Source organism: Myotis lucifugus, unplaced genomic scaffold (genome assembly GCF_000147115.1).
Source record: "Myotis lucifugus unplaced genomic scaffold, Myoluc2.0 scaffold_16, whole genome shotgun sequence".
Classification (NCBI taxonomy): Eukaryota; Metazoa; Chordata; class Mammalia; order Chiroptera; family Vespertilionidae; genus Myotis; species Myotis lucifugus.
In genome coordinates this window covers 13,612,978-13,634,717 of record NW_005871064.1, presented here as the reverse complement: position 1 = coordinate 13,634,717, position 21,740 = coordinate 13,612,978, and the positions used below count along the sequence as shown (strand labels likewise).

The 21,740-nt window shown below is 42.6% G+C and overlaps 1 protein-coding gene across 4 annotated transcripts in view; it reads left to right on the top strand.

Annotated features, from left to right (window-relative positions):
* Positions 1-21,740, top strand: part of CHD6 (chromodomain helicase DNA binding protein 6) — a 170,202-nt gene that overhangs the window by 29,131 nt on the left and 119,331 nt on the right. For all 4 annotated transcript variants that reach the window (XM_023750885.1, XM_006085187.3, XM_023750887.1 and 1 more), the window contains 2 exons: positions 15,040-15,095; positions 19,426-19,946. In XM_023750885.1, coding sequence (XP_023606653.1) covers positions 15,063-15,095; positions 19,426-19,946 — 554 coding nt within the window. In that variant the 5' untranslated portion in view covers positions 15,040-15,062. Of the gene's footprint in view, positions 1-15,039; positions 15,096-19,425; positions 19,947-21,740 lie in introns of those variants that run through there.

The window sequence follows — 21,740 nt, the reverse complement described above, 5'->3', positions numbered from 1 at the left end:
TGGTTCTTTTTTCGGCTGAGCTCCTCCCCCTGGCTGGCCCGCCCTAACCGGCTACGGCCCTCCCACTCCCCTGGCCCTGCCTCAATCGGTCCCCTACATGGGGGGGGGGGGGGCTGCGGTCAACCTCCACGGCCCCTCCCCACAGCCGGCCTGTCCCCTGATTGGTCCCCCACCCTGATTGGGGGCGGGGCCGGCTGGCCAACCTCCCGCGTCCCCCCCCCCCCCTCGTCCCCCCCGCCCCGCTGTCCCAGCCCCGATCAGCCCCCATCAGGGCGGGCCGGCCAGACCCCAACTATGCATGAATTTGTGTACCAGGCCTCTAGTACTTCAATAAAAGTTAAAATGTGGAATAGTCTGATTCCAAAAGTAAACTTAAAAACAAGATTCTGTCTAGAATAGGGGAAATACAAAATAATCCCTGGAATCACAAACCTTTTTAAAAAAAATTTTGAAACCTATTTGAGGACTATCCAACTTAATATAAAAAAACAGGTATGCCTAGCTGGTGTGGCTTAGTGGTTGAGTATCATCGGTTTGATTCCTGGTCAGGGCACATGCCTGGGTCAGTTTTGGGCTCAGTCCCCAGCAGTGGGCGTGCACAAGGCAGTCGATTGATGTTTCTCTCTTTCCCTTTCCCTTCCTCGCTGAAATTTATAAAAACTTTTTTTTTAAAAAACTCCCACCTTAAAAAACAAAAACAAAACAGATATCTCATTTGTTCAGCAAAAATATTGTCAGACCACCTTTCTTTCCATTTGGGATCAAGTTGTTACTACTGAGGCCTTCTGTGGAGCAACTTACACTTCCTTTTGATTCAGTTCTTACATCTTTGAATAGCAGCTTCTAAGTGGGTTGTTGTTGTTTTTTTATGGCCTTTCAAATACCTCTGTTCTTAGTCTAAATAAAATAACATCACTGGCAAGTATTAAAACTGCTGCAGGGCAGAAGCTTTTTATTTTGATGTAGTCCCATTTGTTTATTTTTCCTTTGTTTCTCTTGCCCCTAGGCGACGTATCAGTGAAAATTCTGCTTCATGAGGTGTATGATATTTTGCTATGTTTTCTTCTAGGATTTTTATGGTTTCATGACTAACATTTAAATATTTTATCTATTTTGAGTTTATTCTTGTGTTTGGTATAAGTTGGTGGCCTAGTTTCATTTTTTTTGCATGTACCTGTCCAATTTTCCCAGCATCATTTATTGAAGAGACTGTCTTGACTCCATTGTATGCTCTTGCCTCCTTTGTCAAATATTAATTGAGCATAATGGCTTGGGTCAGTTTCTGGGTTCTCTGTTCTGTTCCATTGATTTATATGCCTGTTCTTGTGTCAGTACCAGCCTGTTTTGATTACAGTGGTTTTGTAGTGTAACTTCTTATCTGATATTGTGATCCCTCCAACTTTGTTCTTCTTTCTCAAGATTGCTGCAGCTATTCAGGGTCCTATTTTGGTTCCATATAAATTTTTGGAGTATTTGTTATACATCAAAAACTTCTGCACAACAAAAGAAATCAGCATCAAAATTAAAAGGGAACCCACTGTATGGGAGAACATATTTGCCAATGATACATCTAATAAGGGGTTAATTTCCAAAATATATAAAGTACTTAAACAACAAAAGGAAGACAGTCCAATAAAAAAATGGGCAGTTGACCTGAATAGACACTTCTCCATCAATAAATCAACAAGCAACAGTGCTGGCAAGGATGTGGAGAAAAAGGAGCTCTGGTACACTGTTGGTGGGAATGCAGACTGATTCAACCACTATGGAAAACAGTGTGGAGTTTCTTCAAAAAATTAAATTGGAACTGCCATTTGACCCAGTGATCCCACTTCTAGGAATATATCCTAAGAAGCCCGAAACACTAATCAAAAAGAATATAGGCACCCCTATGTCCATAGCAGCGTTATTTACAATAGCTAAGCTCTGCAAACAGTGCAAGTGCCCATCAGTAGATGAGTGGATAAAAAAGCTGTGGTAGGTACATTTACATAATGGAATACTATGCAGCTGTAAAAAAGAAGAAGGAACTATTACCCTTTGAGTGCAACATAGAGGGACCTAGAGATTATTATGCTAAGCAAAATAAGCCAGTCAGAGAAAGACAAATATCACATGATATCACTTATATGTGGAATCTAGTGAACAAAATAAACTGAAAAATAGATCCAGACTCATGGAAGCATGCAACAGACTGATGAATCTCAGAGGGAAGGGGGTGGGGGAGAGATTAACCAAAGAACTTAAGTGAATATAGGCATAAACCATGAACATAGACAATAGGGTGGGAATGGCCTGGGAGGGGGACAGGAGAGGGAAAAAGGGGGGAGAAGGGGAGACATCTGTAATACTTTCAACAATAAAGATTTTTTAAAAAGTAAGACAGCCCCTCCTTCAAAAAGAAAAAAACTGCTGCAGAAAGTCACCCCATGTGGCAGCAGAGCCAATTACTGCTCATGATGCCGTGTGATCATGTGCTAGTCATTTGCCAACATTGTTTATGAGTGCTGACTCTTGGATTTGATATGTGGACTATAGTTGTAGATATGTAATATTTATTTATGTCAGCAAAATTACTCCAGTGTTTTTTCCAACATATGGCCTATTCACTAAAATTTGTTAAAAATATCAGTGCATTAATAACCAAAACAAATAAAAAAACCCAGTTAATTTGATTACAAGCAAATCTTGGTTAAAAGCATTTAAAAATGAACATGGTGTTAATTTTCACATATGGCACAGGGATCAGAAGTTTTGTCCATTACATCCAAAGTCCATTAAATTGAGGTCCTCAGAATTGTTTACCTGTTAGAAGTCAGTAGTTTTAATAATATGATGCTTGCTAATACATTAATTTAAAATAGGTTGACTACATATTTACCAATTTGTAGGCACATTAGATGGATCACCGGTTATGTAGATGGTGTTACCAGATTTAGTTAATTGGCTTGCCTACGTTGGGTGGCTTCTTAAGTATTCTGCTTGTTGCTTGCAGTTTCTATTCTTGGGGCAGTACAACCAGAGTCAGAGAACCGAGGCATTGTATTGGTAGGAGACTCCTGTTGCCAGCCACCTGCCTCATCGTTCAGCTTGCTTTTGCAAGAACCTTTTGCATCTCAGTCACATCTTGCTTTATGTATTCCCCCCACAGACTGGTTCTGTATTTATCACAGCATTCTCTTTCTTTTAGGTTTCATGGAACGGGGAATTGAGGGTGAGAGAGGATTAAGAATAATTTTTTTAAAATCCAGAGCTTAAAAAATTCTTTGCAATGTCCATTAAACAGAAATCCCTAGGCCCTAAGGAAAGTGTAGGAGGTGCCAGAGTTAAACAGCTTTCAGGAGACGGAAATGACTATGGAACTCATCAGGATGCAGCATCCTCCTGGGTTGGCAGCAGGTGATTCAATGCAAGATGTGGAAGTTAGGTTTCAGGGTTGAAGGAAATTTGTGTCAGATTCAGAATCCGTTGTCTTTAGACAATAGGAAAAAACACTTTGTAAAAATCCTGGGTTTTTTTTTACTTTAACAAAACAAGAGTTGTAGAAATAGGGGGAAACCCCATCTTAAAAGTGCTAGTGTTACTGGGGCCTGAGTGGCTCTGCCTCAGGCAGGCTTGTAGAGTGTGGGTTCTTGACTTTGTGCAGGAAAAGATCTCACAACACAAGCCCAAGTAATTGTGAGAGTATGTTTATTAAAGCTGGGGACAGGGAAACAAAGAGGGCCTAGGATAGAAGCAATAGGAGGGAGCCTAGGTGTGGCTGCTTTGCTCTCTAGAAATGTTAGGAAAGAAATGAGCCAAGGAGGGGCTACTGTCAGCTCATTGGAAAGTCAGAAAAGGGGGCTTTTGGGATAGGTTCAGGGGCTTAACCTGGCATGAGCTGCTGCTGCTCATTGCTCCCCTGGTTGTAAGTCTCGTGGGGACCCTTAGAGTTTAGGAGAAAGTAAAAAGTTCACCAGGGTGTGTTCCAGAGAGAGTGCACCCTCGGCTTGTCTTCAGGGGTTTGATTTGCTTTCCAAAGGTGGGGAATTTAGGGGAGATTACAGGGGAGGATCTCAATAGAATATTCATCAGTTTTTCCAGGTGTGATCTCCACTGATTTGTCAGTGCCAGGGGGTCATTAAGTCATTACAGTTGGTCCTGGTGTCACCCCCCCTAGTTTTGCTGCTTTTCTGGGCCTGGAGCTGAAATACAACTGAGGCCTACATGTTATCTCTATGGAGGAAAGGTCACAGGGGTCTCAGCTGCATGGCAGCTGTATGTCAAGGAGGAAAGGCCATCCTGGGGGTGAGGTCTGGCACCAGTTTGCCTGTCACTAGGTCCCCCCGGGCTTTCCAACCCAGGTGAAGTGTATCTGGCTGTAAATTGCTCCCCCAATTTGTTCAGCTATCTGTCTTCAGTTTCCCCATTCCATTTGCCAAGGAACTTTCCTAGTTTCTTACTATCCTGTGCCGCATTAAGAATCCCACAGATGTAGTTGATAAAAATGTTTTTATATTGTACAGTGGTTTGCACTTAGGCAGGCTCTTCTGTTTCCTGTAGAATAGAGTGCATAGCCTGGATGACAATAAATATGTCATTTTTCTTTCATTTATCCCAAAGTAAAAACTCTGCTGAGTATTGTCTGTATTATGATTCTGTTGGTGTTTATTTTGTTTCCTGCTATCAGGTAGACTTTGTTCCTAACTGTAAATTGCCCCCAAACAATTTTGTTTTTACAATTCAGAATTCAAATTGAAAACTTATTGAAAGTAGATAAATAATTTAAACAGAATTACTTGCAGTTATATCACTAAAGGTTTTATCTGTGTTTATCATATGAGTAATTTATATATTTTCTTATCTTGTTTGTAATATTATCTGAAGGGTTCATCCATCTTGTGTAAATGTGCTCAAAAGGTCCACATGAATGATAGATAGTTATATCAAGCTGTTTTAATTGCTTCCTTTTCACCCCATGGATGGATCAAATAAATCCATTCTCTGCTACAGCCTGTCCCCCCTTTTTTTTTTCATATGGGCTTTCTTTTTTTAGACTGTTGTAATTTATCTACAGAATAGCTTTCTAACCTCTGCCCACATCTCTGTGTCCCAACTAGAACATCTCCAAATTCTGACTTTTTACCCTATTTTCATTTGCCTACAAGGCAGCTTCATGTAGTGCTAAGAGAGTTGAATTGGAACCCAGAAAATGTACTTCTGAATAACTTGTGAGCCTTTGGGCAACCAGGCAGCTTTCTTAATTTCATTAATTTAAGATAAAAGGATTGCATTGCCTGAGCTTTAAGTTCCCTCCCTTCACTTCGTTGCAGTCTTTTTTTTTTTAAATATACTTTTATTGATTTCAGAGAGGAAGGGAGAGGGAGAGAGAGATAGAAACATCAATGATAAGAGAGAATCATTGATTGGCTGCTTTCTGCACACCCTCTATTGGGGATCGAGCCCACAGGGCATCTGCCCTTCACTGGAATCAAACCCGAGACCCTTCAGTTTGCAGGCCGACACTCTATCCCCTGAGCAAAACCGGCTAGGGCTGTTGCAGTCTTACTGTTCCTTCAAATTTAGCCCATTCAGAATAGAACTCATCCATCTCCTCTCCCCAAAGATGGTTTTTGTCCCTATCCTACAAATGAAGAAACAGACCCAGGAAGATTGAATAAATTGTACAAATACTACTACCTGAGTGAGTGTTCAGAACCTACATATCTTCACTCCCAAATCTACAGGTTTTAATCTTTCTTTACAGCATTACTGGTGAGACCTGTTGAGTTTGAATGTGGAGTGTTATTTGTAAAACCTTTGTTCTTCCCACATATGGTTAGTTTGCATTTTCAGGGCTCTGATCCTTTAGTGCTGGACTGTCAGGAAATGTGATCATTTTTTATCTGGACCAGTTATCTGGATTATGGTGTGTAGGGTCTAATGACAAAAAAAAGGACAGTCAGGTTTTACTTTACAAGGTGATTATTTGAGAGCACTGATAGTAGTACCTGGTTACTTTCTTCTACTATCCTTAATAGTGATTCTTACCGAGCAAGTTGAATTTTATCACCAGATTAGGAGTTAAAATTGTTTTCTCTGATTGAAAAGATGAACTGGTAGTTAGAGTTGATGTTTCTTCTGTATTATGCAAATGTGTCTCTTTCATTATTAAAGTCAAAATGTTTGGCTGAAGGAGCTCAAAGGTCTCATTTACTTCTGATTCTGTGAATGCAGCAATGTTGAAACGTTTCTAGTCAATGGAGAACTTCCTTAGTTTACACCAAGCATGTGAAACTCTCGGCCTGCGAGCTGCACAAGGCCCACACGAATATTTTTGCGGCCCAGCCAATATAACGGTATGTAAGAAGCGTGATAGACCCTCCCTTCCCCTCCCGACAGATCTTTCAGAACGTTTAATAAAAATATTGTAACTTAATTTTTACAATATTATCCTGTTATACATAATTATTAATAACAAACTACAATGTTCACTAATGACTGATTACTATAATTTGTTGCATTCATTTCCCTTATGCGCCTTACACGCAGGCACACCATCTCTCCACTAATACTAGCAGCGAATATTTTAGCAGCTGATTGCCACGTCATTAGTCTTGTACTGACTTGTTTGGTGTGCAACAGGAAATATTTTGCTTTCCGAGAACAAGAAAAATAGGTTTATTTGTGTTATGCTTATTAATTTGTGCAGTTATTCAGTGCCTGGTAAATTAATGTTCAAGAAAAAATATTAATTAAAATGTTCTATTATTTTATGATAACGATTACTCATTTATTTCAGCCCTTTGTATTCAACATGTCTCTATTGAAATAAACCTACATTTCTATGAAAATCGAAGCTTTTGTTTTTTTGTGGCCTACATAAACTTAAACCTTGTTTATTTGGCCCATGTTAGCCTTTGAGTTTGACATGCTTGGTTTATACCTTTATACTATCTCAGGCACAACAGATTCTAGTAAGGAATTATACAAACACAAGACGGAAGTCACTAGTAATTAGTTTAAATAACCAGAGGAAATTCATTCAGTTAGTAAAAAGCATTGTTTTGCAGTTGACCAATAAGAAGTCTTTCAAAATGGGGTTTTCTAAAACTCTTGATTCAGTAACAAGAGTTTACTAGAAGGTTATTATTACACTTACTGCTGACTATGTCTTATAGAGAAGGATTAAAATCACTACTCTTGATTTGCTTTTTGGCTTGCATCACCCACATACAGAGTATCACAGCTTTTATTATAATACATTAAATGTTTAAAACACTTGTTTTGAGGAGCAAAGTATATAAGTTAATGTACTTTCCAGCCAGCAAGAGAGCTGCCTCAGTTTGGAAGTTGACAGTACTATGCCTTCTCACTAGTAATGTTTGGCTGTTATTTCAATTTAGGCATCTACATTTTTGGAGAGAACAGTTTTTAGTCCAAACCTGATATATATCTCTTACACCAGTATGATCCTTCTCTTTTGACCCTCCATCTAATTTATTGGTTAAACTCTGTACTAGGAGTTAGCTATATAGTAGTAGTCAAAATAGGTTCCGTCCCAAAATATAAATAAAAGTTTAAAAAATAGAAAAAGAATTAACAACAAAAATAAACAAATAAATAAAAATAAATGAAAAAATTTTAAAAATTATAAAACAATACCCAAAATGATGAAAAAAAAAAAAGATAGGTCCCTATCCTTATTGCCCTCTTTGTCTTATAGATGTGAATGCTTTTGACATGTAGTTATGAGATTAAGGTGGTATGTTATCTCTAACCTGTAGTAGAGAGCATCAAAGATCAACCTATGAAGCTTATCCAGTGTGGCTCAGTGGTTGAGTGTCTACCCATGAGCCAGGAGGTCAGTGTTGGATTCCCAGTCAGGGCACAAGCCTGGGTTGCAGACTCAATCTTTAGTAGGGGGCGTGCAGGAGGGAGCCAATCAATGATTCTCATCATTGGTGTTTCTATCCCTCTCTCCCTCTCCCTTCCTCTCTCTGAAATCAATAATAAAAAAACAACAACATATATACTATATCTATATATATAAGAGCCCAGCGATTGAATAGCAGAATGACCAGACCAGTCGCTATGACACGCACTGACCACCAGGGGGCAGATGCTCGATGCAGGAGCTGCTCCCTGGTGGTCAGTGCGCTCCCACAGTAGGAGCGCCGCTCTGCTGACCAGGACGAGCAGTTGCTCCTACAGCGGGAGCAGCCGTGAGCAGGCCCAGGGTGAGGTTGAGTCTCTGCACCTATCAAATACCTGAGACAATCCAGGCTCTGGCCTGATCCCACCAGCTGATGTAGGCCCTCTAAGGTGTGTTCTAGAAAGAGCATGGGGAGCTGGCATAGGTAGGTGGCAAGAGGGGACGTGACTGTGGACCCCCCAGGGAGGCTGTCCTGATGGCTGAGGATCCTGGAGCATGGCTGCCCTAAACATCCCTGATGGTGTCACCGACCTGGCATCACACATCAAGGACATTCACCGAGTGGCTTTGGGGTGCAAAGCTCTCCTCCAGGTTCCTCCAGGACACAGAACATGCTTTTACCCAAGACATTACCCCCAAAATATCAGTTCAGACTAATTTCCTCATTCAGCAGCCACTCACAGGACGGGTCCACAGCCATTCGGCTGACTGGGATGAGCGACGCTCCCACAGTGGGCTGATCCCCGCAGGCCACGCCCCCCACCAGTGCAAGAATCCGTGCACCGGGTCTCTAGAGTGTGTGTGTGTGTGTAACACCTATATATATAAAAGCCTAAGTGACCATCGCAACCGAACGGATGACCGAACAGGCTGTGTGGGGCGACTAGGCTGGCAGGGGGGTTAGTGAGGGGTGACCAAATGATGAAGCAGCAGGCTGCGTGGGGCGACCAGGCCTACAGGGGGGTTAGTGAGGGGCGACCAAACAACCAAGCAGCAGGCTGCATGGGGTGACCAGGCCGGCAGGGGGTGGGGCAGTGAGGGACAACCTGGCCAGCAGAGGGGGGCAGTGAGGGGCTACCAGGCCAGTGGGGGGGGCAGTTAGGGGTGACCAGGCTGGTGGGGGAGGCAGTTGGGGGCAAATAGGCCAGCAGGGGGGGGCAGTTGGGGGTGCCCAGGCTAGCAGGGGGGACAGTTAGGGGCAATTAGGCTGGCAGGCAGGTGAGCAGTTAGGAGCCATTGGTCCCAGATTGTGAGAGGGATGTCCGACTGCCTCTTTAGGCCTGATCTCCAGGATCAGGCCTAAACAGGCAGTTGAACATCCCCTGAGGGGTCCCGGATTGGAGAGGGTGCAGGCTGGGCTGAGGGGACCCCCCCCACCACCACCGTGCATGAATTTCATGCACCGGGCCTCTAGTAGCGTATCTAATAATAGACAAAGATCGAAATTAACCGTACCTCCGCTACGCTTCCCATTGGCTAATCAGCGAGATATGCAAATTAACCACCAACAAAGATGGCGGCCGGCAGCCACACAGCTGAAGCGAGCAGGAGGCTTGCTTGCTCCAGTGATGGAGGAAGGCAAGGTTCCCTGCCCGCCACGGCCGGGCTCTGAGCTCCAAAAGCAACAAAGTTGCAATTATAGAAGCTAAACAAACCCCAGATACCTGCTTTCAGCAGGCCGTGGCCTCGGAGCTGGAGCGGCAACAAAGTTTCAATTATAAAAGGTAAATAAATCCCAGAATAAAAAAAGAAAAAAAGGAGAAGCTGGGAGCTTCAGTTGCCCGTGGGCTTGGCCAGCCTGAAAACCCTCATCCCAGAATAAAAAAAGAAAAAAAGGAGAGGCTGGGAGCTTCAGTCGCCCGTGGGCTTGGCCAGCCTGAAAACCCTCAGCCCCTCATCCAGCCTGGCCAGGCACCCCAGTGGGGACCCCCACCCTGAAGGGGGTGTGACCAGCTTCAAACAGCCATCAGCCCCTCACCCAGGCTGGCCAGGCACCCAAGCGGGACCCGCACCCTGATCCGGGACACCCTTCAGGGCAAACCAGCCGGCCCCCACCTGTGCACCAGGCCTCTATCCTATATAGTAAAAGGGTAATGATGCAAACTTACCCTAACAGCAGAAAGACTGGGAATGACTGGTCACTATGACACACACTGACCACCAGGGGGCAGACGCTCAATGAAGGAGCTTCCTTCTGGTGGTCCGTGAGCTCCCACATGGGGGAGCTCTGCTCAGCCACAAGCCAGGCTGATGGCTGCCAGTACAGCGGTGGTGGTGGGAGCCTCTCCTGCCTCCTCAGCAGCACTAAGGATGTCTGACTGCACCTTAGGTCTGCTCCCCGCTGGCAAGTGGACACCCCCCGAGGGCTGCCGGGCTGCCAGAGGGATGTCTGATTGCCAGCTTAGGCCCAATCCCCCGGGAAGCAGGCCTAAGCCAGCAGGTGGTCATCCCCCGAGGGGTCCCAGACTGCAAGATGGCATAGATGGTGCTGAGGGACCCCCCGAATGCACAAATTTTTGTGCACCGGGACTCTAGTAGATTATAAAAGTACATGTTCATTATGGAAAATTTGAGGTGTATCTGATTTTTACAGTGGTTTCCCACATACTCTTTGTCCCAAAAGACCTGACAGAGTAGAAGGGATGGGGGCCTGTTAACAGCAAAAGTCCCCATCCTTCCTGATGTCCTCTGCTGTCTCCTTGCATATAAAGGACCATGGTAGCCATCTGCTGTGTGCGTGCGCTTGTGTGTGTGTGTGCATCAACACACACTCTTGTAGTGAAATAGACCAGGGGAACTGAGAGGCATTATTAGGGTGGCAGAGTTCTGAAGGTATAGTAAATGTAAATCTCTGTGAATGAATGGTGGAAGAGTGTGTATCTGTTTTATTATTTTTAATTGTCCATAATGGCACCAAGGAACTTGAAATGGCACAAGCACTGTTGCAGAATTTTTGAAATGGAGAGAGAGAGACAGTAATAACAGTAACTTTCAAAATGTTTTATTTGAAACCTGGCACCCACCCATTTTTCTTAAGGGAAGCAACATTAGGTGGGTGAGAGTAAGAAGGAATGGGAATTTTTTATTGTTTTCTTTTTACATTATTAGCTTATCTTTTTGTGAAGGAAATTAAATGCTGTATTCATACATAAGCACTGAAACGCAGTGAGGAAGAGAGCAGGAGTCCTACTAGTTTTCATATAATTCAGAAGTTATACACATTTCCCCCCCTGCTGACAAATTTCTTGGTTTGCCCACACAGTCTGTATTATGTTCTAATTAAGTTGTGGGATGCTGAAGTTACTGTTTAATTTGTTCTTTATTGAGCCAGAAAAATTTAACCACAACTTTTGAGGGATGGCAATGCAGCAACAGAGGCTGCAATGCCATTTCCAGTGTTGTGCAGAAGTATAGGCTTTAGTGTGCATCTATTCATCCACTCCTGCAACATAAAATTTCTCCTTACAAAAAGATTATGTAGTTTTGTATTTTTTAAATGTGCACCATAAAAGAGGTGCACATTTAAAAAAAATTAGAGGTAATTTAAGAGAGAGTGCTTTGTAAATCATTAGTTACTATTTGTAGAAATAAAAGTCATTCAACACCTATTGATGTTGTTGATGACAACTGTTACGTTGTGGAGTGGCAGCATGCTGGTGTGTGACAGTCCATCCGGGTGCAATAAATGATTTCACAATAATAACATGAGGTTTGCCAAAGATTGTTTTCAGTGAACTAGAGCAGTTATTATTATAGTAGCATCACTCCCACTCCCTCGGAATTCACACACACACACCTCAGAGTATGGGGTGGGATTATCTGTGCAGCATGAATATCACTGAAGGTGCAGGTAGCAATATCTTACATGTGAACAAATTGGGGGGAGGGGAATATTTGGTTTCCTTGATCTCTTTTCCTCGAAGTCTTCTTTCTTTGCTGAGTAATCTAATTCAAGCCATACTTGAGTCAGTCCCACCTCTTTCCCAGTCCTTCCAGCCTGTGTTCTCTGATCTCTGGCCCTATGATAACACGGGCCCAAGGAGTGGTGGTCCTGTGTGATCTCTGTCTGTGTGATCTCCGTGGCTGTCTCCAGTGTCAATTTTATGTCACACTTCCACCTACCTCATCCCTGAGCTCCCGCTAAGGCCCGGGTTTATTTCCTCCTGACTTGTGGGATTGGCAGAGAAAAGGACTGCAACAGTTTACATATCTCATGGCACATTGCCCGAGTGCTCTTCAGAAAGCTTGAAAGAATTAAAAGTGCCATTAGCAGTGATAAGTTGGACCTGGTTTCCTCACATTCCTGGCAATGTTGTGGCCCTACTTATTTGCATGCTAGTTTGTGGTACTTTATCGGAAATTGTTTTTTGTTTTATGTGTGTTTGTGTGCTTTTGCGGTGAAGGGAGCTTTATTCAGTGCAAAACAGCTCAATTGTGATACAGCATGGCTGTAGGACAGCTCTGCTCTGCTCCTCCATGCTCTGCTTTGCCCCGTGCTGGTCTGCTCCGGTCTGCTATGGTCTGCTTCACTCTGCTCTGGCGAGACATCTTCAGTGTTTCAGCTAAGTCCGGGAGACGCAGTCTTTATTCTTTGGTGGAAAGAAAGTGCGCTTGGAAATCCAGGCTGCGAGTCCGATCCCTGGGCTGGGTGCATACAGGGGCAACCGATTGATGTTTTTCTCTTTCTCCCTCTCCCTGTCCTTCATACGCCGCCCCCCGCCCCCGCATCCCTCTCTGTAAAAAGTAAATTAAAAAAAAATTTAAAGGAATTTTTATTAGCATTGGTGAAATTTTTCTTTATTTTTTAAATGGTTGATTTCATTTTGTTGGGCAGAATGTTGAGTACATATGTCCGATTATAATATATACCCCTTTTTATTAGCTGGATTCATTTCTCAAACTTTCTTCATTTCAGAATTTGTGACAGTTTGTAACTTGAGAATGGTTTTCTGGGGTTTGATAATTTAAAGTTGAGAAATAAAGGAGATAAACTCATACTAACATAATTTACCTAGAACTCATTCCACTAGTGAAGATTGAAGGGTAAAATTAATTTAACTACCTTGATTCAGAGCACTTACCATTTCTCTGGTATTAATAGTTTTCTTGAGGTGAATAATTGTTCCATCAATTGCTAATCCTGACTGTGATTCTTAGAAATGTCCCTTACTAACTGACTTTCCTTTTCCAAATCCCTCTCTGCCCTCCTCCCTTTCCCCTTGGTCTACTCTATGCTGACTACACCCACTTTGAAGCTTGTTATTACCTCCTTGTGAGTACCAATATCCTGGCAGCGTTTTAGGGTCCTTTTTATAGAAAATGCCTCTGACTCCTGGAGGAAAAAACACACTAAATATACAAATATTAAACTGGTAAACTGTAATTGTGGCCCTAAGGATGCTTGGAATCACAAGTCCTTCATTTTTCATCAAACACACCATGAACGCAGAAAATGGGACCATCTCACTTTCAAGTTCTGCTTAATTGCCTACATGACACATTGATTTGGGTATGAGAAATAATCGTGAACATGAGGATAATTATGTGCCTCTGATGGCTTCCTGAGGGTATGGTATTCTGTAGCTCTGTGGGATGTTTAGGAAATCAAAGTACATAATAAATATGAGGCAGTGTCTGTCTGGGCTAGAGTTGGCAGCTGAGACTCTATGACCTGTTTATACACTGTATATGAGGAAGGTGAGTGCTTCAGACCCCAGGCAGTAAACTAAATTCCAGGTTTCCTAGACTAGGATTGTTCCTGTTCCCCCTGATGTGCAGTGCACCTCTGAGCCAATTGCTGGGCTCTTATTACTATGGTGCTCCAAAGTCATTTATTTATTTATTTTTAAAATATATTTTTATTGATTTCAGAGAAGAAGGGGGAGAGAGAGAGAGAGAGAGAGACATCAATGATGAGAATCATTGATTGGCTGCTTCCTGTACGCCTTCCAATGGGATTGAGCCCACAACCTGGGCACGTGCCCTGACCAGGAATCAAACTCTGACCTCTTGGGTCAAGGGTTGACATTCAACCACTGAGCCACACCTGCCGGGTTCTAAAGTCATTTATGAGGAAAAGGTCAGTGTCATCAAGGGCATTGTGGTTGGAAATGGGACTTAAGTCCTGGGTAGCATAAAACCAGTCATTTAGAAAGTCATATGAGCCCAAGCTGGTTTGGCTCAGTGGATAGAGCATCGGCCTGCAGACTTAAGGGTCCCGGGTTCAATTCTGGTCAAGGGCACATGCAGGCTTGATCCCCAGTGGGGGGGGCATGCAGGAGGCAGCTAATCAATGACTCCCTCATTATTGATGTTTCTGTCTCTCTCTCCCTCTCCCTTCCTCTCTGAAATCAATAAAATATATTTAAAAAAATAAAAAGTCATATGAAATATTGGAATGGAATTTATTTTGTCAAGTAAAACCATATATGCACATGGTTATAACATCAAATAATACAGGATAGCATATTATGAAGTGCAAGAGTGAACTTTCCTATCTCACACCAATTCCTCTCTCACTTTTTTTTTTGGTTAATCCACATTTTTTTTCATTGATTTTTTTTTTTTTAAGAGTGAAAGGAGGGAGGGATGGAGGAGGAGGGAGGGGGGGAGAGAGAGAGAGAGACAGACAGACAGAGAGAGAGACATACATCAGTGTGAGAGAGACACATCAATTGGTTGCCTCCTGCACATGCCACAACCAGGGTCAGGGTTGAACCTGCAACCCAGGTATGTCCCTTGACTGGGAATTGAACTCTTGACCCTTTGGTGTGCCAGCTGAAGCTCTAACCAATTAGAAACACTGCCATTTTTTTTGTTCCTCTTCTGACTTCCTTTGTAATTTAATATGCCAGCATCTTTTATAACTTATATACAAAGACAGTATCTTTTTTACTTGACCCTATCTGGAGAAATAAATTAGGGTTTGCGATAGAATTGGGTAGCACCAGGGCTTATACTAAGGGCTCTGGGGGTTGTTGGACTAGAAGACTACTGATTACAAATGTTCTGAAGAAGTATCTTTTCTTTGTTCTGTGTATTCCTCATGTGTCACAGTTAATCCTGAGATAATCTAAAATATTTTGGATTTTATCAGAATCTTTGCCTTTTTTTATATTTTACAGAAATAAATATCTTCCTTCAATAGATGATAATGAAAATACAGAAGAAAGAGAAGCAGGTAGGTGATGTCACTTATCTTTTTTATTTTTTTAATTAACCGTCATCTGATAATATTTTTCCCATTGATTTTTAGAGAGAGTGGAAGAGGGTTGGGAGGAGGGAAGAAACCCATGTGAGAGAGACACATTGATAGGTTGCCTCCCACATGCACCCCAACCTGCAATGGGGATTGAACCTGTAACCCAGGTATGTGCCTTTGACTGGGAATTGAACACGAGGCCCTTTGGTGCACGGGCCGACACTCTAACCACCGCACAGCCTGATTTCACATATCCTTTAAGTGAATGCATCTGGCATACACTTGTGCTTTTTTAACAAAAAGAGAGCCGGCAGTTTTGGCTCCTATCTTAGCCTCTGGTAGTTACCCTGTTGCCTCTGTTTCCCATTCTCCATGTGGTAACTGAGAGCTCTGTTCTGAATGAGTTAATATATGGATTTCTAAGTTTTTATAAAGAGCAATGTGATCAATTATTTATATGTTTGTCACTTTTGATGTTTGGCTAAAATAAAAGGATTCTCATTTATAAATTCTGTGGACGTTTCCTTCTAGAGAAAACATTAACTATTTGGTATTTGGTTTCTGCAAGAGAGGGGAGTTAATAAAAAAAAAATTGGCCTCTGTGACCGATCCTCCAGGATCTTTTTCCTTAGTTGGTACTTCTATGCTCCAGGTGGTTACATATTTAAAGGAACCCAGAGACCTCAACCAGTGAGGCTCAGGGAGGTGAGATGGGGGGACCTGCTTCTGTCTCTTGGAAACAGGCTATCTCTCGTGGGCTGGTTTTCCTTTTATAGAATCAAATGACCACCTGGTAACTGGGGAGTTCTGAATTCCTGCTCTTCACTGGCCCCCTGTGCAAATATGTTGCATGGGACCAACCAACTTTCCTCTCCACTCTGCTCCTAAGCAGCAGTGACCAGTTAGATAAAGGGCAACTTAGGGATTTGGTTATAAGGACTACCTTCTGGTCTGTCCTCAGTGGATAGGTCCTTGTGAAACCAAAACAAACGACCTGTTTTGGGAAATTAATTGACTCATCTGCTGACAATTCTTAACGGGAAGAGCAGTGATTTCTTCCTGTTCTGGCCCTATGGGGTGTCAGCTCGTAGACAAAAATGCAGTTACATCTGTCAGACATTTGTCCTATGGATATACTTAGACAGGTATGCAAAACTGTATATACAGGGCTTTCATTGCTGCTTTGTTTAGAAAAGCAAAACTGGAAAGACTTACATGTCCCTCAAAAAGGGGACTATTTAATCATAGCATATCCACCTAGTGCAGCGGTTCTCAACCTGTGGGTCGCGACCCCTTTGGTGGTCATACGACCCTTTCACAAGGGTCGCCTAAGACCATCCTGCATATCAAATATTTACATTACGATTCATAACAGTAGCAACATTACAGTTATGAAGTAGCAACGAAAATAATTTTATGGTTGGGTCAAAACATGAGGAACTGTATTTAAAGGGCCAGAAGGTTGAGAACCACTGACCTAGTGGAATATTATGCTGTTGTTAAAAAGAACTTGTTATGGAAGAGAGCCCCCAAACCCTCAAAACAGTTGGCATATTTAATTTTTAAGACATTCTTTAAGACAGTGGTTGCCAACCTTTTGGACCTCAGGGACCACTAGTGGTCCCTGGACCACTGGTTGGTGACCACTGGGTAATCTTTTATTTCAATAAAAACATTCTTTACCAGAATTACCCCTAAATGAATTAGAATTTCTTTCTTTTGTGGTTTTACTTGTTCATATTAAGACCTTTGGTATGTCAGCCAGCTATTGAGTAGCCTCAGTTAGAGGGGTTTTCATTTTAGGCTTCACAGTAATGTTGATGAACAGGGCATTATTTAAAAGTTAATATTAGCTGTGGTAGAGGAGCAAGTTAATTAAGTGAAGACATTTTCAGGAGGAATTGATTCTACTCCTCCTAGAGCACTGGTGATAGGCCATACTGATGACTGAACCACAAAGTTTCAGAGCATGAAAACAGAAAATTATGATTATGCTAAAGCAATCCTCAGACTTCAGGACCGAGCATAAGTGTAGAGAGTTCATTGCCTGACAAAGAGGCACATAACCTTGGTTGCAGGCTCCCAGCCCTGATCAGGGGCATGTGGGAGGCAACCAATCGATGTGTCTCTCTCACATCGGTGTTTCTTTCTGTCTCTCCATCTCCCTTCTACTCTCTCTAAAAATCAATGGAAAAAATATCTACGGGTGAGGATAAAAAAACCTATACCGTTCCCCGACTGGCATGGCTCAGTGGTTGAGCATCGACCTATGAACCAGGAGGCCACAGTTTGATTCCCAGTCAAGGCACACACCCGGGTTGTGGACTGTAACCCCGGGGGCTGGTGGGTTATTGACAGATAATAAGTTTATAATTTTTATTACTAATATCTGCCTTTTGGGGAAAATCCCCCTTTTCATCATTGACTAATTGTGCTGCATTTCGTGGGTTTCCCTTCTCCCTCTACAGTGGTCGGCAAACTCATTAGTCAGCAGAGCCAAATATCAACAGTACAATGATCGAAATTTCTTTTGAGAGCCAAATTTTTTAAACTTAAACTATATAGGTAGGTACGTTGTTATTAACTTAATTAGGGTACTCCTAAGGCTTAGGAAGAGCCACACTCAAGGGGCCAAAGAGCCGCATGTGGCTCGTGAGCCGCAGTTTGCCGACCACGGCTCGAGTATGTTCCAGCCCTGCCACTGCCTAGGAATGTACCATGACAAATTTCTTCATCTCTTTGAACTGATGGTCTTTTTTTTTTTTAAAATAAAGCTTTATTGTTGAAGTATTACACATGTTTTTCACTTTGTGTAAAGTAATGAGTCCTGCCAGAATGACCAGTTTCCTCTGGATTTAGGCTTATTTATAAGGCTGGCTTTAGTTATGATAAAGATCTTCCCCCCCGCCCCCCCCCCCCCAAAAAAAAAAATCCTTTCTTTCATGTTTTTTCTCCTGTGATTCTGACTGTTATGCTTGGGAATATCAGATGAGGGGAGGGAACTGGAAACAACAGAAGGGGAATCATGCAGCTGAATTTTGTACTCTCCATCACTCTCAGGGTGGGCCAGGAAGTCTGAGCACAGATTGGGTAACCAGAACACTGGAGACAGAGCTCACCACCTGGCAAGTGTCTGTGCCCTTTCGCATCAGCCAGGCCTCTTGTTAGGAGAGCAGGCTACTCACATATGGTGCTATTCCTGAGCCGTCAAAGATCATTGTAACCGTCTTCCTGGAAAGCCTGCTTGTCCCTCCCAGGTTCTCCTTAAGTTAGATTTTTTGTTCCTGACCCAAAATAAGGGAGTTATTTTGGTTATTACAGGAGAGTGTGTTGCTCTGTGAAACTAGCATCCATGTTATTACCAGATTACTGCCAACCTTAGCTTAGTTATGAAATGACAAATGCACTTTGCCACACCAGACCTGATAGTATGAGCTGTAACTTATGCTTCCAAGGAGATGTTTCTTTAAAAGTGGTAACTTTAGGAGACTGTACCTTTATTTGATGGTGCTCAAAAACAGCTTTGGAACTTCCTTTTTAGGGTTGCCTTTAGCCTCTGTGACACATTCTTTCTAATGGCATCCATCACAAGAAAGCTTTCTCCTATATGGTAGTTGTTTTTTTCATGTGGCCAAAGGTAGTTTGGTGCAAATCTGGTGAATAAGTTAGGCTATCATACAGTATAACACCATTTTTACTTAAAAATAAAAGGCATAATTTTGAATGATGCAGATTTTCTTATTGAAAATCAAACCAGCTGAATTTTGATGCTGCTTAATGATATGTGAGAGCAAAGATTTGGGGGATATAAAGCAACATACTGAGTTTGACCCTGCATCCTTATCACCCCATTTAATATTACCTTTATTTATGAACACATTTGAACAGAATTTTTGTGTATGAGCATGATAAGTGCAACTCTAGGTGAGAACAGTGTGCCTTGGGTTTGTTTCTGCTAGTGCCATGTAAAGGTATTTTGTGGGAAACTGTTGTTGTTACCTGTTTAACAACATGGAGCTTAAAAAATGTTTCAGAATTTTGCATATAATGTGGAAAATCCTTGAGGTTTTTACATATGAATTTCTTACATAATTTCTTATTAACAATGACTTGGTGTAGCTCCACCAGAGGAAAGGCAAATAATGTGTGTCCTGTTCACCACCATATCCCCAAGGCCTAACCCAGGACAAACTAACACATAGTAGGAACTTAGTAAATGTTGAACAAATACATGCCTTCAAACTTAATAATGTTCCTTGCATGAAGCATGCAAAAGAAGAGTAATACTCTTGTTTCTCTCTTTTTATAGTTGTCACATTTAAAAGTTCTGAATCACTCCCCAATGTCTGATGCCTCCGTCACTTTTGACTACAAATCCCCCTCCCCGTTTGACCACAGCACTGATCAGGAAGAAAAAATTGAAGATGTTGCCAGTCACTGTCTGCCCCAGAAGGACCTGTACACTGCTGAAGAGGAAGCCGAGACCCTTTTTCCTAGGAAAATGACATCTCATAATGGGATGGAGGACAGTGGAGGAGGGGGCACTGGAGTGAAGAAGAAACGGAAGAAAAAGGATCCAGGAGAGCAAGAGGGGGCAGCAAAGGGAAGAAAGGACAGGGAGCCCAAGCCAAAGAGGAAGCGAGAACCTAGAGAGCCAAAGGAACCCAGAAAGGCCAAGGAGCCCAGGAGGGCCAAGGAGCCCAAGGATCCCAAGCAGAAGGATGGAGCAAAGAAAGCACGGAAGCCCCGGGAGGCCTCGGGCACCAAAGAGGCCAAAGAGAAGAGGAGCGGTGCTGACTCTACAGCCAGGACGAAGTCCAGGAAGGCCAGGTGCGTCCCTTTCACCCCATTCCGAGCTCTTGGCTCTGTCTCTACCAAGCAGTTTGCCTTTGGGCTTACTCCAGCCCCTGGACACAACTTTACTATGTTCTGCCAAAATGAACCATTTTCTCATCTCGTAACGAGAACAAGATAACCTAGTACTGGCCCTACAATTTCTTGCCATTCCGTTTGAATTAAAAATTAGAGTATGTTAGCATGCACAGCATGGAAGGGAAGGGACGTCACAAGTGTGATTCAGGGAGGGCAGTGGGTTTTAGAACGGCAGCAGCGTACAGCGGCAAAGAAGGGGTGCAGTCCTGGGAATCAGTGGTATAGGTGACCTGCGAAAGCCATGGGTGTGCACAGAAGAAAAGGATGCCAAACTTCCCTAGGCTGTGAGCTCTTGAGTGCAGGACCATTCATTCGTAGTCTTTATTTGCATTCAGTAATTAACACCGCACCTGACATGTCCGTAGGTGCTCAAGAAATGGTGAGTAAATGAGACCAGAGGAGACCACATGTAGAGGGAGATCAGAGGACATGGACCAAGTACGGAGTTGGGTGATAACTGAGGGCCCTGGCTGCAGATTCTATCAGGATCCAAATGCACTCAGGGAATTCAACATTTGTCGTCTGTATACAAATGTAATATTTTATGTTTGGTTTATGTCTCAGTTCTTTGTGCAGAACATATTTTGAGGACATACAAAACAACAAATATATAACTTTTTATATATATTTAAGAGGAATTTAAGTTTCTAAAATCTAAGTGCAGAGGTAGAATATAGACCAGGGGCACCCATAAAAACACAAAGATGCGAATGCTAACAGAACATAAAGTAGTGAGTCCATCCTGTTTGAAGTGAGGCATGGAAGAAGTAACTTGAAGAGAGTAAGCATTGTAGGTTGTCTGCTGCGACTCTGAATTTACTATATGGTTCAGTTCATTTTCAGAAGGACAGTTGGTTGAGACCAGATGGATGATTTTGTAATCCAAGTTAAGACTGTCTTATCAAGTTCATTTCCTTCTGTCTGGCGGGAGATTTCATCTTTTGTCTATTGTAGAGGCTTGGGTGGGATCCTAGGAATGTCTGCCTGCCCCAGAAGGTCAAGACAGATAGGTAAAATCAAGATTCTGACTAATGAGAAACTTGTGGGCTCTGTTTCTCAGTGAACCTAGTGTGTATACTCTGATCTCTGATGTGTGTAGGGGGTGGCAGAGTGAGTTTCTGTCTTCGCCAATAACTTTCCTCTTCATATTTCTTTGGGAAGCTGAAGTGGTTCTCAGGTAATAGCATGTGTGAAGAAGGAGAGTCAGATGTGAGCTAGTGGAGTGACTTATTTTGGTTATTATAGGAAACAGAGAGGATCCTGAGGATAATGTGTTAGAATTAGGGTAATTGGAGGAGAGCTTCACAGCTCTAATAAGGGGCTTGGTTTGTATGTAAGGCAGTAGAAAGCCAGAAAGCCATAGGTGTCTGAACTCACTTTCGCCACTGGTGCTTACAATTTTCTTCCCTTTCTAAAAGGAATTCACATTTACTTTGGATAAAATGTGAAACAAGGTGATGAATACAGACATTGCTGGAAAGTCCATTTTGGGGCAAATGTATGTGTCTCATCAATGTTTCTAACTTTCTATCCCTCTCCCTTCCTCTCTGTAAAAGATCAATAAAATATTTTTTTTAAAAAAAAGAAAGAAATGAGAAGGCTCAGCTGAGTCCACTTATAGCTATAACATTCTGGGAGTCTATGTGAAATGTCCAAAGAGGATTCAACAGCAAAGCCCTAGAACATAGACAG